A 16740-nucleotide genomic window follows, 5' to 3' on the forward strand; every position below is an offset into this window, starting at 1 on the left:
TGCCGATGGTGTTAGATTTCACATTCTCATTCATCTGTTTTTCTCATTAACATTTAATTTCTCTAACTCTTGCTTTTGTTTTCTGTTCCCACAAGCTGCAAGCCATAGCTCTGTCCACTCTCTGTAGCTTCCTCCCCCTCCTCCTCCTCCTCCTCCTCCTCTCTTTTCTCTCAGCCTCTTTTCTGATGTACCACGGGCCCCTGGGACCATCTACCTCTGCTGGCTCCTGCTGCCTCTCATACCGATGGCTCTGGATCACTGGTCACACCCTGGGCTCTGCTGGATTATTGCTCCTCTCTGTTTTATCATCTCCTCATATCTGTATTTCTGTCAAATTAGCACGGTGGAGAGGAGGTCGTGTGGTTCAGACACCACTTGGCGATGCCTCATCCTGCTGTCGTGTCCTGGATCCACACACTTTTCATATATTACAATTCCTATCCGATATTCTGTCGATGCAAATTGTAAACTGTGATTTTGTTGTTCTGTTCTGCTCATGTGACATCTACTGCAACGTCCGTCTGTCCTGGGAGACGATCCTCCTCCTCATGAGGCATCTTCCATCTCTTTTGCACCTCTGTTAATAAGTTTTCTTCTCATTATAGCAAGTTTTCCTCGGTTGAATCGAGGGTCTAAGGACAGATCACCGTACAGACTGCAAAGCCCAATGAGGAGATGTGATTGTGATTTTGGGCTCTATAAATAAAATGGATTCTATTTCGATTCTATTTGATTTGAGCTGATCTGATCTGTACAACGCTCCAACTCAACATTATATCTGCAACACTTCTCGTGAAAGATTGTATTCATTGAAAGCATATTAATCAAAGAAGATACTCAAACATCCAGCTCACCCAAATGCAGGTGATCTGGTAAGTGTCCCTTCTGTTTTGGAGCGAGAGAAGCTCCTGCACGCTGCTCTTACTCAGCACGATGCGCTCCATCTTACAGGAAACGTCAGCAGAATGAATAAATTGTGAGGCTGAGCAAGAGCAGCTTTTCTGATTTGTTTTGTTGTTTGTTTAAAACTGGAACCCAGAAGAAAAGACTCTCCCTCTTGTGTTGCTGCTGCTCTGTTTAAAAAACGATGACAAACTCACATTGACATTTCTTTAATGATGAGAGAAACCTCCGGTGTAAAAACAGTTCATGTGAGAAAATATACAATAAATACTCTTTTTTTTTTTTTTTTTTCTTCATACAGCTTAGACGGTTTTGGGTGGTGACATTCTTTGCACGCACAATACAGAACAAAGGTTAACTCCACTGAGAGAATCGGTGAGGACTGAAGAGGACATCTTTGAGGTGTTAAAGGCAAAATTCTATGACTGAAAGCAGGGGATCATGAATAAAAGCAGCTGACGGAAAGAGAAACAAATCAACCACTTCACTACCTCATTTACAGATTTACAGACGGGAAACGTTATCAGTTCGTTTACAGCACGAATCCCAGTTTTGTTGGGTGTCCTTTGTCCGAGAATATCCCGCTTTGAGTCCGATTCTTTAGGCGTTGTGTCTCGTATGTTTCTGTGCCTCTGTTCCCATTTTCCTTGGTCCATCTTCGCCCTCAAGTCAAGTCAAAGATATCTACAAGTCTGATCTTACAGGGGGCGAATACAGCTGCCGCTGCCCGGCGCATCTGAGGGAGAGCAAGGAAACTGGTTTCATCACTTGAGGTAATATTGTGACAGCTTTGGGAACTGAATAAATGTCACATGATGGCCGCCACATGATAAAGTGCACCTGAACTGTGTGTCCTTACAGATAATGACATTTGCGACACAGGCGAGAGCTTTACGCGTGAGAAGTGAGAGCCACACAGAGCGTTAAAAAGAGGATTTCTCGCCACGCTGGTGTTACCGGGTGTACGGGATCATTTTGGAGCTGGATAAGCCTTTACGGTCTATGATAGACAGCGTGTACTCTCCAGTGTCTATAATCTGGAGCGGCACGACTACCTGCGTTTCTCCGTGCGTAAAAGAGCGCGTCGCGCAGCCCTTGGTGGTGGATGGAGTGGAGACCCTCCAAAACAATCCGCTGAGCATCTTCCTTATCTCTGGCCTCATCAGGCAGTAAAGCGCCGGGTTCAGGCAGCTATTAGCGTGCGCCAGGCACACGGTAACCGGGAACACGTAGGTGTGCACCATGTAGTAAGATTTGTCCCAGTTGACTGCGTTGAATTTGACCAGGACACCCCAGAAGGTGATGGCGTGATTTGGCATCCAGCAGAAGAAGAACGACAAAACCACTATGGCGACAGATTTGGTGACTCTGGACCTCCGGTTGGGGTTGCTGCCGCCCATGCTCCTCCGTCTCACGAAGCGCAGGAGCATCAGATAATTCACGCACACGATGAGCATGGGGATGATGAAGGCGATGAGTATTTTCTGGACGTGATAGAGGGCCAGCCAGTCGTGCCCCTCGGGGAACCTGAGGAGGCAGAGTTTTTCACCGGCGACCACAGTCACGGTGGAGAAGACAGCGGTCGGAGCCGTGGCCACCGTCGCCGCCACCCACAGCACCGCGCACACCCACTTCACACACCGCGACCTCCTGCACGCTTTCTTCTTCAGGGCCGAGGCGACGGACAGGTAGCGGGTCACACTCATGGCGGTGAGGAAAAACACGCTGGCGTACATGTTCATCACGGTGACCGACAGGATGATCTTGCACATGGCGTCTCCAAACGGCCAGCTGAAGTCCAGCGCGGTGTCCACGGCCCAGAAGGGCAGGGTGAGCACGAACTGGAAGTCCGTCACTGCCAAGTTGATGATGAAGAAATTGATGGTGGACCGCTTTCGTCCTTGTCGTATTCTCATGAGGAAAAACACGAGCAGGTTTCCCACCAGACCCACCGCGCAAACTACAGAGTACACCACGGAGATGAGGATCCTCAGGACGAAGGCGCCGTCTGCGCTCACATCGATGTCTTCGAAACTGAACTCGTCATCACCAGGTGAACTTAGGTTCGACGCTGCACTGTGGTTAAATAAATCCTCCATCTTCAAAGTTAACAACCTGCCCTCTCACCTGCCTTTCTACTGCGCAGCACAGGCGCCACCGTCAACAAGCGTCTCAGCGCTTCATCCCAGCTCAGTGAACTGGAGTCTGCTTTTATACAGGTGTGTCGCTCCGCCGCTGAGCCACGATTGGTCGAAGGAGACGTGTAAGAGAAGTCACAATCATGGAAATGAGTGTTAAACCCCGTCCCCATGACGTTTTGTGCATCACTCGCAGCGTGTCACCTCGTTCTACCTGTGACGGAATGCAGCTCCCCACACTTGCTGTGCGTAAAATTTACGAAAACAACTTTTTTTTGGTTTGTTTTCATCAAGAACATTCAAATAAAAGCCAATTGTTTGGCACGGTTTGTATATGAGCACTGTAAAGAAGATATGACACATTCAAAGATGTTTAAAGGTCAACATCCAGGCGGATCCTGCAAACTATATGTCCAGCTACACTTCTGGTCGTGTATCTGACTTCTCGCCCATCTTTTTTTTTTTTTTTTTTATTAATCTTCATCACCAAGACTGCGCGCTTAAACGTGCCAGTGCTCGCTGAAAATCGTGACACTTCCATAACAAGCACAGGAGCGTCACGTCAGAGCACAGTGGTCCAGAGTGCCTCCATCAGTCCGCTAGATGGTGCGCTAGGCTAAACACTTGATAACAAAGAGTTCAATGACCATGTAGATATTTTTTTTTTTATCAATATCTTTATTCCTCTGGTTTCAGCTGGATCGATACTGTGAAAACCTCTTTCGAACTTTGCCCTCTAATAGAGACTAAAATCATTTTAAATCTGAGACTTTGTGTTTTCGTGATTTCATGTAGTTTCAGCGTTTTCCAAACTCTTTCAGATTACTAACTCACTAGACTTTATGATTTCAGACAGTTTCTTTCGCTACTTTAAGGAGGTTTTGTCCCAGAGGAGAAGACTTCTTCTTTACGCACAGGACGAGCTGACAGCCCACAGACACACACTTCCCCGGATCCACTCGAATGCAACTGCATCGAAACAGGTCCTCATCTGACCCAATGCAACCCCGAAAGACCTCAGTTCAGGGAGCTCCTGCCAAGTGGACCGAAGCGCTATATCCAATTTCTTGGAGTAGCATTCCCCTTTAAGCCTCCCGTCCCACTGCGAGATGGCCCATTGTCTTGAGTCCACCCATATGTGGGGGTGGCTCTGTGGAAGTTTTTGCAGAAGAGTTTGTAAAGCTGTCACTGGCTGTCGGACGGAGACTGATGGAGGACAGAGGGGACGGCAGACGCTAACCGACTTACAGACGAGTCCGAATGGAGGAACAGCGGCGGGCGGACGGAGGCGATGTCCGGGCCTGAGCTGCACAAGTCTGCTGGGGCTGTGACAGTTAGCGAGCAGTGCGCGCAGCCCAGATGGGAACGATCTGAATTGCCAAACGACGCGGTGTTAAGAGAGTTATTAAATGTTTCTGCGGTCTGAGGCACCGTCCTGACAACATGACCCGGTTGGACTGCGGGCTGCACACCTTTGGAGAAGGAGTCTCCCCCACTCACTTCTTCACCGCACTTCTGCTGCTGCTGCTGGGACACTGCGCAGCGCTGGGGCCATCACATGAACCAGGTTAGTGGAGTCTGAACCGAACAACATATGAAAACTTCATGACTTTCGCCACGTCTGCTGCTGCGGGCTGAAAGCGCTCTGTCGTGCGCGTCTGATCCAGCGCAGTGCGTGCGGAACCGGGCCAGCAGCGCTCAGAGCGGAGGGCGGGCCAGCTGTGAGCTGTGTTTACACGGTCTCAGGCTGGCCGGAGCAATTAATCCCAAGGTTTTGCAGCTCAGACTGTAAACTGGAGAGACCTTCTGTCCAGCAAATCAGCGGAGGTTCAGGCCCCGTGTAGGCAGGCATCTGCCCTGCCCCTGAGCCAGAACACAGACTCCCAGTGCAGCTGACACTGACCTCAGACATCATCAGTGAAGGGCAGGAAACAGAATTTCTCACAGGATGCCATATCACTACTCTCATAATGGTTTCCACTCTGCTCTCATCGGGCCCTGGGGAGACATCTCAGAGTCAGTCCTGTCCTGTCTTGTAGGACTCTCCTCGCTCTTTCATCCTCTGAGGTTTTCACCTTAGTTTGTGGTTTGGATGTTAGAAATCAGCATTCTCCCCCCGCCCCCCCCCCCCCCCACAGAGACTACAGATACAAGCAGTGCACTCTGTCTCCTCCTGTATAAATCAGCTGCGAGCCCTGGAGAGAAAAGCAAAGTGCTGTCAGGCATTATAGAAAAGGAAGTGTCACTGTGGGGAGGAACCTCCCAACACAAACGATTTCAGGTGATCAATGTTGGCAAGGTTATTTAAGAACCCGAAGTAGGGAAGTACTGAGAGGAGGCTCCTCTTGAAGAGAAGTTTGGTGAACAGTTGCACACTGTATGAGAGAGGAGCGCAAACAGTTGTGCTAATATCATTTTATGCAACTGATTGTCATTCAGAAGACGCCTGTGCGGCTACTTGAGGCCCCCGGCGGTCCCAGACTGCACACTGAGAGCCCTGAGCCTGGCTACATGCAATTAGGGCTGCAGCTTACATTTAGTTTCACTGTTGACTAGACTGTAGTTATTTCAGCTTCAGTTATTCAGCTAGCTCTTTGGTCTCTAACACTGCGAGAAAATGTCCATCAGTGTCTCCTTAAACCAAAGACGACATCCTCAAATGTCTTGTTTTGTCCTCAACCCAAATATATTCAGTTTCCTGTCCCGGAGGAGGAAAGACACCAGGAACCTATTCACATTTAAGAGAAACCAATGAATTGCAGCTCCACATGCTATTAACCTTTGTTTTCTAACACCATTTTATATTTTAATTAATTAATTAATTAATTAATTAATTAATTTTAATCTATTTTCCTCCCCATGGCAAGCTATGCGTAGACGAGCAGAACAGGGCACAGCGGTTTGATGAGAAGCTGTAATGAAGTCTCTTGAATTTAATCATGAACAAAGTCCACAACAGGAAAGTTTAGAAGTGTATGCCAGGTTATGGATGGAGGTCAGCTTAGGTGATGTAGGAGGGATTGATTAAAGGTCTGGAGGGAGGGTGGTGGGCATGAGGCATGAGAGACGAGGAAGTCAGGGTTGTGGAAGGATGGACGATGGGACCGGTGTCAAGACGGGAGGGAGTAGAGCAGAGAGAGCGGTGGAGCCGTCTCGTCTTTCACACGGGATTGTCCTCCGGTTGTGCCCCCATGGTTCCTCTTCCTGTATTCAGACGAGTGAGGAAAGGAAAAGGGGGGTTTGGGGGGGTGATGGATTTTAAAACTGAGTGAAAGGGGGAAGGGAACGGGTCAGGGGAGCTTGTATGGAAATGTGAAATGTGTTTGATGCGTGGCCGTTGTTCCTGATCCCAGCCGTAAAACTTAACTTAACATCTTGTGTGTATTACCGTGATTGAAATTCTACCAGCAGGAGGCTCTTCATGTGTTATGAAATACCTTCCGTATATGGAAACAGAAAGCGCTCATGAAGTTTTGCTGATTTACTGATGACAGCCAGCAATTGTCTTATCTTGAGGGTTTAATTTTTGCAAACTGTAAACCGACTCATGTAGAAGTAGAAGGACAGATACTTGTGTAAAAAGAAGTAAAAGTAGAAGTACTGGTTCAGCTTCTTTACCCCAGTAAAAGTAATAGAGTGCATACAAGGTGCATGCAAGTGCATGAATGCAAGGTAGAATCAGTAGGATTTGTCCCAGCTGTTCCTGAACGCACCACAAAGACAATTTATTGTTGAGTGTCATTCCCAGGGCGTCAAACAGACACATGTTGGGTTGGTAAAACGTGCCGAGCAGCAACAAAGTGACAAAATAAGAAACTCTCTGCAGATACAACACGCCTTTTCTCCACATTCCAGTCTCCCTCTCTGTCTGCTTACATCGTTTCAGCATGGCAGCTTGCAGCGACACAAACGAAATATGATCGATAATTCCCCTCAGATGCATTTAAACTAAAGTAAAGAGCCCGTTTTGGAAATGTAAGGAGCAGAAAGTACAGGTATTCGTTTTAAAATGTAGGGAGAGAAAGTGAAAAGCTACTTCAGTTCTCCGCACCTCTGATGGCCGCTGACGTCCTGTTCAGATCCTCCTCAGCGGACACGTTCAGGAATAAAAGAGAACTTACGAAAGTTCAAAACCATAAAACGATTTTCCTTGAGACATTCCAAGCAGCTGGTTACACACACTCTTCTCCCTCAGATCTCACTGCACTGATGTGTTCTTGGAAAATATTTGCACAGATAACTTTATGCAGTGATAAACTGGGAGCGTCCTCGTCTTACCTCTTCTCCAAGGCTGTGAGGGATCATTGTTTGCATTCGGCTCATTTCTCCTGAATGAGATTATGTTAATGATGGTATCATGAGGGTACAGGATCTCATTGTTTTACCTTGACAGATCAGACGGCCCGTCTGGAATTCATGATGCAACACGTGTCTGATTTGCACTGTGAGCTGTGCAGAATGAAGAGACATCTTTGTTAAACAGACACTAATGATTATTATGACTTTGATGATTTCAGATCAGTGATTCTGCCTCAGGATAATATTGCAATATTACAGTGTAGTTCTTCAGTGACACTTATTACAATATGAAATAGATCAGATTAGTTGAGTATATTGTTATAGAAAGAGACAAAGTCTGGTTGTAGATGTATGAATAAAGACTATGACTTTCTTTGTACCCATCATGGTGACATAAAGTCATTGTGTCGAGCGCCTTTGCTGCCTCTTACAAAGCTTACATTGTATGATGGTTGTGGATCAAACTTTTTGTGCGTCCAAACTACATCTACACTGCATTCAATTGAAGAACCTCCTCTACAGCGGATCAGACAGCAGTGTTACTTTTGTTTTCACTCGTGCTTGTTGCTGCTGTACGTAGGCATGACGTAGATTGCATTACTGACATGATGATATGGACTGATTGATGTTTAAAAAAACAAAACAGACATGGAGATGTCCCAGGAGATGCAATGAAGTGTTTATGTATGATGCTTCATGTAGGTTAAAAGCCCTTAAGATGGAGACAAATCCTGTTCTACTGCTGTGACACCAGCCTTTGGTCACTGCACATGGTCCATACATGTGTGACTTAGGTGACGTAGGTGTTGTTAGTACATTTATTTTGAAGAAAAAGTCACAATTTTTACAGGTCTCTTAATGGTTGTTTTGTGTCTGTTTGTAGTTGTTTTGTGTCTCTTTTTGGTTGTTTTATGTCTTTCTGAAGTTGCTTTGTGTCTGTTTGTGGTTGTTTTGTGTCTCTTTGTGGTTGGCGGTGGTTGCTTCGTGTCTCTTAGTGGTTGTTTTGTGTCTCTTTGCAGTTGTTTTTTGTCTGTTTGTGGTTGCTTTGTTTCTCTTTGTAGTTGTCTGTGAACATTTTGTGTGTCTTTGTGGTTGTTGCATTGTGGGTAATGCTGTGGCCAAGTTGAAAAGGTGGGTGGAATAAGAAAGCTGATATATCCGGCTATATTTAATCGATTTTGATCATTTGTTTTTAAATTGTCCATGATGAGTCCAACTGGTTTTGGTCTGCTTTTCAAAGTCTGGTGCCTACATTACCCATAGTGCAACTTAGCCACTGAGTGACATCACTGGAGGCAATGTATCACATTACATACAGCTTCCTCTGGAACCCTTTATGCTACTTTTAGACCTTTAAACACACCGTAGTGTGTTAAATTGGTGAATTTAACCTGTAAATGTGAATATGTTTTGGTGTCCTTTCTCCTCTGTGAGTCAACTGAACATGTTTTTGTTGTGGACAGAACAAGACATTTGAGGACGTCATCAGCAGATTGCTCAGCAATCACACTAATTGTTATTTGCAGCTGTAGTGCTCAGATTTGTCTGGGTACATTAGCTTCACAGATTTTAGTCACTTGATTTCTCCCATTTGGAAACAAAAATCCTGGTGAGGAGTTTTTGAAAAATGTCTACAATACTTTAAATTCTCTTTCGTATCTAAAGTCTGCCACTGAACTTTTGAGCAACACCTCAAACTTTTTTGTATGTGGAGACTGACTGTGACTATAATGTGCCCAGTCAGCATAAATCCATTACTCAGTGTGACGAACGGAATATAAAAGATATACAATGTTGAGCCGCACACTGGACAATAAACTGGAGATGTACAGAATGAGGCTGTCTGCACTGACTGCTGGTATTTTCTCCCTTAAAGCACATTTTCATTACCTTTTCTCAAACTTCCTTTTTATTGCTGCTGATTCAGCTGTTCCCAATCCCAGAAAATGAAGGAGTAAAATTTTTATCAGAGGAATGAATTTCACCAACTTTATCAAACCTGCTGCGTTTGAGAGTAAAAAGTAAAAGTAGGATAGTGGACAGTCTGCAGCAGTGTTTATCTACCAGGCACTCTATACAGTGCAGCTGCGTTCAGACATAAATATGACAGATTACACACCCATACTGGTTTGTTTAGAGCGTCCCCAGTTCTGTTTACAGCTTTACAGCCACTAAATTATTTAATTACCCTCCCCTTTCCCATGATTTATTAACCCTTCTTCTCTTACATATCCTCTTCCCACCACAGTTTTGAAAGAGAGATCTCTGCACGATCTGCCTCAGTATGAAGTGGTTCACCCCATGAGAGTGGATGCCAGAGGTCACTTCCTGTCCAACTTCCTGTCTCACCATGCTCGCCGCGTGCAGCGCCGGGAAGCCTCAGAGGGACCAGCGGTCTCGGATCGAGTCTTCTACCAGTTGTGGCACGGCGGCCACAGTTTGCATTTTAACCTCACCCTCAACCCACACCTGCTGGCTCCGGGCTTCCTGACGGAGAGGAGGTACGGTGGCCTGGATGGAGCTCGGATCCTTCCTCCTGGATCCTTCCAGTGCCATTTCCTAGGTGAAGTGTGGGATGAGGCCACTGTTCGAGGCAGCGCAGCCATTAGCACCTGTGATGGACTGGTGAGTAACTGTGAAGCTTGAAGTCCATTGGAAGTCGTATAAAAATACTTACATTGCAACTGTTTTGACAGATATTGCAGGATGCATTGCAGTTGGGGAATGGTAATTCTTAGTGTTTTCTGCTGACCTGTACCAAACATGCATGTTCCCTTGTGTCTGGAGAATGTGATTTGTCTGTTCTACCAAAAAACCTTCATATTATTACTGTTGTTGTGACACATTGCACCTCTATCAAAACATTGCAGTGCGCTTAATTTGGCCATATGGTTAACTTGATCATATTTCCATTAATTGCACTAAAAGTGCTTTTGCCACTGACGGGCTGAGCATTGACGTAGGCTGCACAGTGCAGATTGAACCAGACAGGAAGTCACACAGCGGAACAGCTCAGTGCATCTGGAAAACCAAGGGAAAATTATGTAATAAACAATCTCAGCCATCAACGACATCAGGCATGACACTTTGTTTCTGAGTACTAAAGAGAGACACCTCCTTATTCAAGAGGAAGCTCTTTTCTCTTTTCTTTTCTGAAACACAAAACTCGCTCTAAATTCTCTCAAGAAGTCAGTTACTGACTGATAATAACTGTTTACGTATCAGAGCAGCCAGCAACAAGCTATTTACAAATTCACTGCTGAATCTATAACTGATTTTGAAAATCTACACGAGGCAACAACTTTAACAACTCACCACTTGAGATTTTGAGGCTGAAGAACAAAGGGTCTCTCCCTTCAGTGCATCTGCATGATCACAGCAGGAATCCAACTGTACGCCATGTTCTGCTCAGTCATATTCAAAAACTGTTCATTCTGCCTCTGTGGTCGCAGATCGGAGTTATAAGTGAACAACAATTTAGTATTGGGATCATTTAGTAATCGTTGGTGCATTCAGAGATTTTAGATTGACAACAGACCATTTTAAATCTCTGACACAGCACGATCGCAATGCTGCAGTTATATTGCTCCTCATTATTAGTTGTTTTTTTTTTTTCATAAACTGCAGTTGTTTTGCTTCAAATGGACCAAAGACCTACTGAGACAGCCCCTTTAAAGGTCCCATATTATACTGTTTTTATCAATCATCAATTAATTTATCATCAATTTTCTACTCGATTCAGTCTCGAAATTCCCAAAAGGCATTGCTCCATTTTAACTTTTGCAAACAAATAATCAAATTAAAAAAAAATGACGTTTCAGAATGGTTAGTGTGTCTGAATAATTTTAGTGTATTCGTATGTGTTGTTACTTTTACTACCATGTAGGTAATGGCTAACATCTAGCGAAAGCTGTGTTTGTCTCCAACACAGTCTCCAAACTCTTGGACACTGTTCGCATTGTCTCTGTCTCCAGTCTGCACATGTTTCCAGATTTTTACTTTGACAGCCAAGCTCCATCGTTATATTATTAATATTAAACACACTTAAAGCGCCATTGCATAGCGGACCGAAGCGGAGCTAACTAGTTAGCCGATTTCCACCTGACCTCACCATACTCGTAGGCAAATACTATCAAACTGCGGCGACACTTACCTGAGGCTCAGGTGCAGTTACTGGGTCTGGCATGGTTGGGACTGATCCTATTAAAAATGAAAACGCAACCACTGTCTCTTCTGTTGTTCTGTAGCTGGGACAGAATATAGGCACTGATGTTGACTTATAGAACCGACAACAGAGTAATTTGCGTGTCTGACTCGGAGCGACAACATTGGGAAACGTCTTATGGCTGGACACACCGAACATCACCTCAGGGATGAATGCCTCTCTCTCAGATATCTCCTAGCACTGCATAGAGAAGACCTGGCTATGTAAATGACTTCTTTCATCATGTAATGAAGGAGCTGAATCTGAACAGACTGTAGGAGCCCCATTTTACCATGCAGGAATAGCTTGTTTTCCACATTTTATGTAGAGACCAGACTCTCTGTTCTATACACAGTGTGCCTGACCATGTTCACCTGTAGAGCCATCTCTGGTTTATTGAATCTCAGAGTCACCCACTCCACTTTCAGTAAACAAACACTGAAATAAGAGAGTACTAAATGAACGGGTCCATTTAAGTCTCAGCGAGACCTTGGGGGGTGAGTTCTGTTCTGCCGCTTGTCAACAACGTTCCTCACAACAGCAAACAGGACTGTCATGTTGTTTGGCTGCTTTTTAGTGCCGCTGAGATTGTTCCCTTTGTGGAGTTGAAAAGTATCATCACATCTGCACAAAGATCCGTTTTGTTTGGAATTCTTCGAGGTGTGGATTTACTGACAGTGAACTTCATGTAGATTTCTAGCCTCAAATCCATCCTGCAAATTGTGCTGCGTCAGAATGAAGCTTGAAGGAGACATGTTGTGCTCATTTTCAGGTTCACAATTTTATTTTGGATTAAGACTAGAATAAGTTTACATGCTTTAGTGCTGAAAAATCCCATCCATTTTCTCACACTGTCCAGTGCAGCTCTGTATTCCCCCTCAGTCTGAAACGCTCTGTTTTAGCTGCTGTCTCTGTAAGGCCCCTCCTCCTGAACACCCAGTCTGCTAGGATTGGTCAACTCACGCACTCCTGAGCCAGCATCGCTCACTGCGTCTCTGGCCAGCTCTGTCGTCTCCAGTTAGCTTCACTTATACTGTGAATATAGGCATAAATTATGCAAATGCCTAACATGGTGATGTAGCGTGATGTGAAAAAGTCACAGAATTAAAGGCAGGACTACTGACGAGGTGTTCAGGAGCAGTATTTTCTCCAGGAGAGAGGAGCTCCAGTTGGCACAGATTTGGGGCTTTTTCACTCTCAAGAACCATCTCATGCTCAAAACTGGAAGACCACACTGAAGCAAAGGAAAGAAAACAAAAAAAAGCATAATAGGCCTTTAATTAGGTTGATTTCTACAGAAAGTAGATGCTATTAAGGCAGAGTCACTTTCATGTCACGGTCAGCAACAGTTAACCCCCAAATTTGTGTTTTGGTGAGATATCAGCCCTACAGATGGCTGCCTTCTGTGAAAAGCTCAGCAGCAATTTCTCTTTCCAGAAATCACTGCACAGAAAGATGAAGTGTAATTGGTGGATTAAGATTCAGCGATGAATACGTGCCAAGGAAACACTTCCCCCACCAGCACCACCTCTGACACCATTCATTGATCCATGTTGTCTATACTTGTCCTGCTCTCTCCTCATTGTAAAAGGCTTGTCAGCCCACGACCAGGACACAGGCAATTGTTCTCCCATTCATCGTCCATCATTCCTACTGATTCGCTACCCACTGAGCTGTCGTGTTTTTTTTTTTGTCTTTGCTGACAGGAGTGGAGCTCGGCACAGTCTCCTGCTGCTATATCCCCTCTCCGTCACGGTTGTAAAGTATATGTGGTGTACAGAGATTCTCTTCTGCTCACCACTTTTTCTCTTGTGTTCCTCCCGCTCACATGTGTCTGGCGTTGGTTCATCATGAAGCGTTTCCACCAACAGAAGAATCAGCGACCACGTGTTTTTGATCAGCGCACCCTTCTCTGTTAATTAGAACTGTGCCAAAAGTGCATAAACATCTCAAAACAAAAGTGGATTCTGAGAGGCTTGAATCACCAAATCTTGTACCAATTTCACTTCACCCAGGGTTTTCTTGGTGTTCCTCTGACACAGCTCAAGATTCGGGTGCCTCCAAGGTTTGGAAATAGTCTTCCTTTTTAGGCAGACATTTGGGTAGAATATTAGGTTTTATCAGCTCTCTCTCTATATTCTAGTTGCTATTTTATCATGTATGTTTTATGTATTTGTTGTTTCTATTTTGACTTTGTTTAAGATGAAGCGTTTTGCGACTGGTGTCTGTGAAAGGTGCTATATAAATAGCTGGATTCACTTTGCTTGATTGATACACAGAGTCTTACTGACCATACATCTCACTGCATGTAATGCTTAGCTGAATATTAATGGAAAACCTCGACCCTGACACGTTGGTGGTTCGCTGCCGGGCCTGTACAGTAGCTTTGCTTCTACCGTTCTTCTGTTTTGTGCTAAAATCATAAGATGTTGTACGTAACATGTGTCCAACACTGCTCACTCAAAGAGCACACCTGCAATGTCAATCCATAGCCAGCTAGTTAGCTGCAGCATATTAAACATTATGCAAACTTACCTACAGATGTTACTTCTGTCTTTTAATATTACTGTTTACAAAATACTATGAGCTACAGCGTAAAGGTTTATTCACATTGTTTCCTGTTCCCCTCAGCCCGTTTTATTCCTTATTGTAATAAAACTATTGATAATAATTGTAAAAAACACTGACATTATGTTTTACAGTGAAAAGGGTTGATTAAATGTGCTTTCATTTGGACCTTAAAGCTGAAAACTTCTTCAAATCCACTGTGCAAACCTGTGAAACATATGCTATCGTCTCTGCACTGCAGAAAAGCTGCCAGTACTCCTGAAGATTATGCAAAGCTTTTTGGCAAGCTTGAGATGAGTATGAATATCTTTTCTACTCTGCAGATGACCAGCTTTTACACTTCTGTCTTTGCGATGGTGATAAATGAACCCCGGCAACAAGAGGTGTCATTATACTATTTGAGGTTTCTCTGTGGATGATTTGATGTCCTGCTGTTGGAGGCATTTTTGAAAAAGTCCCAGATTTTCTATGTGAGAAATATTTCTTTGACTGTTTTGTGTGTCTTTCTGTCTGGAACATTTATATATGGAGCTGAGGGAAAACAGCTTGCTGTTTTGGAGGAGCTGATTATGACTGTGTATATAAATGAATATACATTAAGTATTAGTGCTAATCTCTATCTGCTCAATAATGCCTTTAAATAAGTGTCACTTTCACTTTAAAAAGAGCCTTTTCAATAGTCTTAGGTGGGCCGCTTTATTCTATGAGGAAAATCTTGTTCCTGCTGTGTCACTATTTGTTGATTGATTCTTCATGTGGGTCATTTTACATCCATATTGTTCATGTAGTTACACTGTAACAAGAGCACGAATCATCAAATCAATCAAAGAGCTGACTTAGAGCTCTCTCTCCCAATGCTGCTAACAGTCTAGAAATAATCATTTTCAAAACCAATTAATAATTATATTTGTGTACAGATGAAGCATTGGAGATAATACACACTCCTTTGGATATTGAGTATTTGTATGTACTCAGTGGAGCGGCACCTCCCATCACAGCCTTCTGTGGCTGATTACTGAGCAGGTTAGAAATCCATTTGTCTAAGCTGTTGTACAACAAATAGGATCATTGCACCTGTCAGGATGCGTATATACCATTCTGAACAGTCTGCTGAGCAAACTGTGGCAGACATTACTGTGGGTTAGGGCTAGGTTATTAAGCATTGCCTATGTATTCAATAAGTCTAATTGAACAGCTATGCTGTTGTTGTTGTTGAGGTCAGGTAGGTTTTTTTGGATTTTGATCCACAAAATATTTCGACACAACAGTGAAAACACGGACAGTATCTTGCTGTCTTGCAGCTCTGGTTAATTAAGATTTATTTCTAACAATGTAGCACCTTGGCAAAATGTTGGTTGTTGGGTGACAATCTTGATCATATCTTTGATCATGATGTGGAGGAGAGATGTCAGGAGAATTACAGAGAACATGGATTAGAGGAGGAAGTGTAAGATGGAGTCAGAAGAAAGTGCTATGACCCCTGAGCCAACGTATCCACTCCCACGTAGAGAACAGCAAGAAGTTTATTGAGCACTGTCGTCTGACTGAATCTAGAAAATACAGATTAAAGTACAGGGCTTAGAACATCAGAGCTGCAGGACATTCTGCAGGGTTTAAAACCAGCCTTAAGTCTTGTGTCCCCACCAGTGATTTCCCAAGTTTATTGTGTTTTTCTTGTCTTGTCACTGACAAACATTAACGCATTGTGGTGTTTTATTTGTGTTTATTCGATTTTGCTGTTCTATGGTATATAAAATGTACCTTTATTTGATCGGGTATTCTGTTTGAGATCAATTAGCATTGTATTGCATTACATTGTAAGGGTTCTCAACATTAAAGGAAAGCATTATATTCATGTTCAGAGAGCTACAGTAATATCTGACATCGTGTCGAGGTCTACAGCAGCTTCTTTTGTTCCACACATGCACATAAATATGCAATGTAATTTACAGCATCAAAGCAAATATAAGCATCTCAACCAAAGCTTGTGCAATTTGTTAACACAGAACATGTAGATGTATGGAACACTGGACAGTCCATGTGTTGGGCCTGGCATTACACGAGACACAATTAATTGGCTTTTATGCAATATTAAAAGGGAGATTTAGGATATCAGTAATAATGAATGATTATCAGGGATAATTATTAGTGATGATAAATGATTTGATCCAATTTACATTAGATCACCCCGGGACACCACCCTTGAAGAAGGGAAAAACATAGCAAATTTACCAACTCGGTCTCATAAAAAGGTACTAAACAGTTTATAACTCTGATTTATAATTACCTTAATAACTACAGGAGAGGAGAGGAGCCCTTGAAGATCAGAAGTTGAAGAAGTAGAGGGCGTCGAGTGAGAGAGAAAGAACAAGGAAGGTGCTGGAGTTTTGACTCTCTGATCAGCGGGTGGGTCTGTCACCCTGACCGATAGTCACTCAGTTTTGCAGCTAGGTGTGAGGAATGGGGAATTCTGGGACACTGAGTTCAATTCAGAGTCCATTTTGAAATCCACAATGAATGACTTAATCTGTGGGTCCCAACAAATGTCAAATTAATATACCTCTCTTTTCTACTTGAAAAACTGTATATACATTCTGTCTCATGGGTCTTCTCCTAAATAAAGTTTTG

General features: G+C 43.8%; 2 protein-coding genes across 2 annotated transcripts in view; one reads left to right on the forward strand and one right to left on the reverse strand.

Moving 5' to 3' along the window:
• Positions 1-1176: 1176 nt before the first annotated feature.
• LOC119018180 (relaxin-3 receptor 1-like) lies at positions 1177-3469 on the reverse strand. The gene has a single exon (XM_037095663.1). The coding sequence runs from the start codon at positions 3000-3002 to the stop codon at positions 1857-1859; it is 1146 nt and encodes a 381-aa protein (XP_036951558.1). The 5' UTR covers positions 3003-3469; the 3' UTR covers positions 1177-1856.
• A 766-nt stretch (positions 3470-4235) lies between these two features.
• Positions 4236-16740, forward strand: part of LOC119017929 (A disintegrin and metalloproteinase with thrombospondin motifs 7) — an 87522-nt gene continuing 75017 nt past the window's right edge. The window contains exons 1-2 of the mRNA XM_037095123.1: positions 4236-4608; positions 9589-9965. Of these exons, the coding sequence (XP_036951018.1) occupies positions 4485-4608; positions 9589-9965 (501 nt within the window). The 5' untranslated portion in view covers positions 4236-4484. The remainder of the gene's footprint in view (positions 4609-9588; positions 9966-16740) is intronic.

The sequence above is a fragment of the Acanthopagrus latus genome, chromosome 4 (assembly GCF_904848185.1).
Source record: "Acanthopagrus latus isolate v.2019 chromosome 4, fAcaLat1.1, whole genome shotgun sequence".
Lineage (NCBI taxonomy): Eukaryota > Metazoa > Chordata > Actinopteri > Spariformes > Sparidae > Acanthopagrus > Acanthopagrus latus.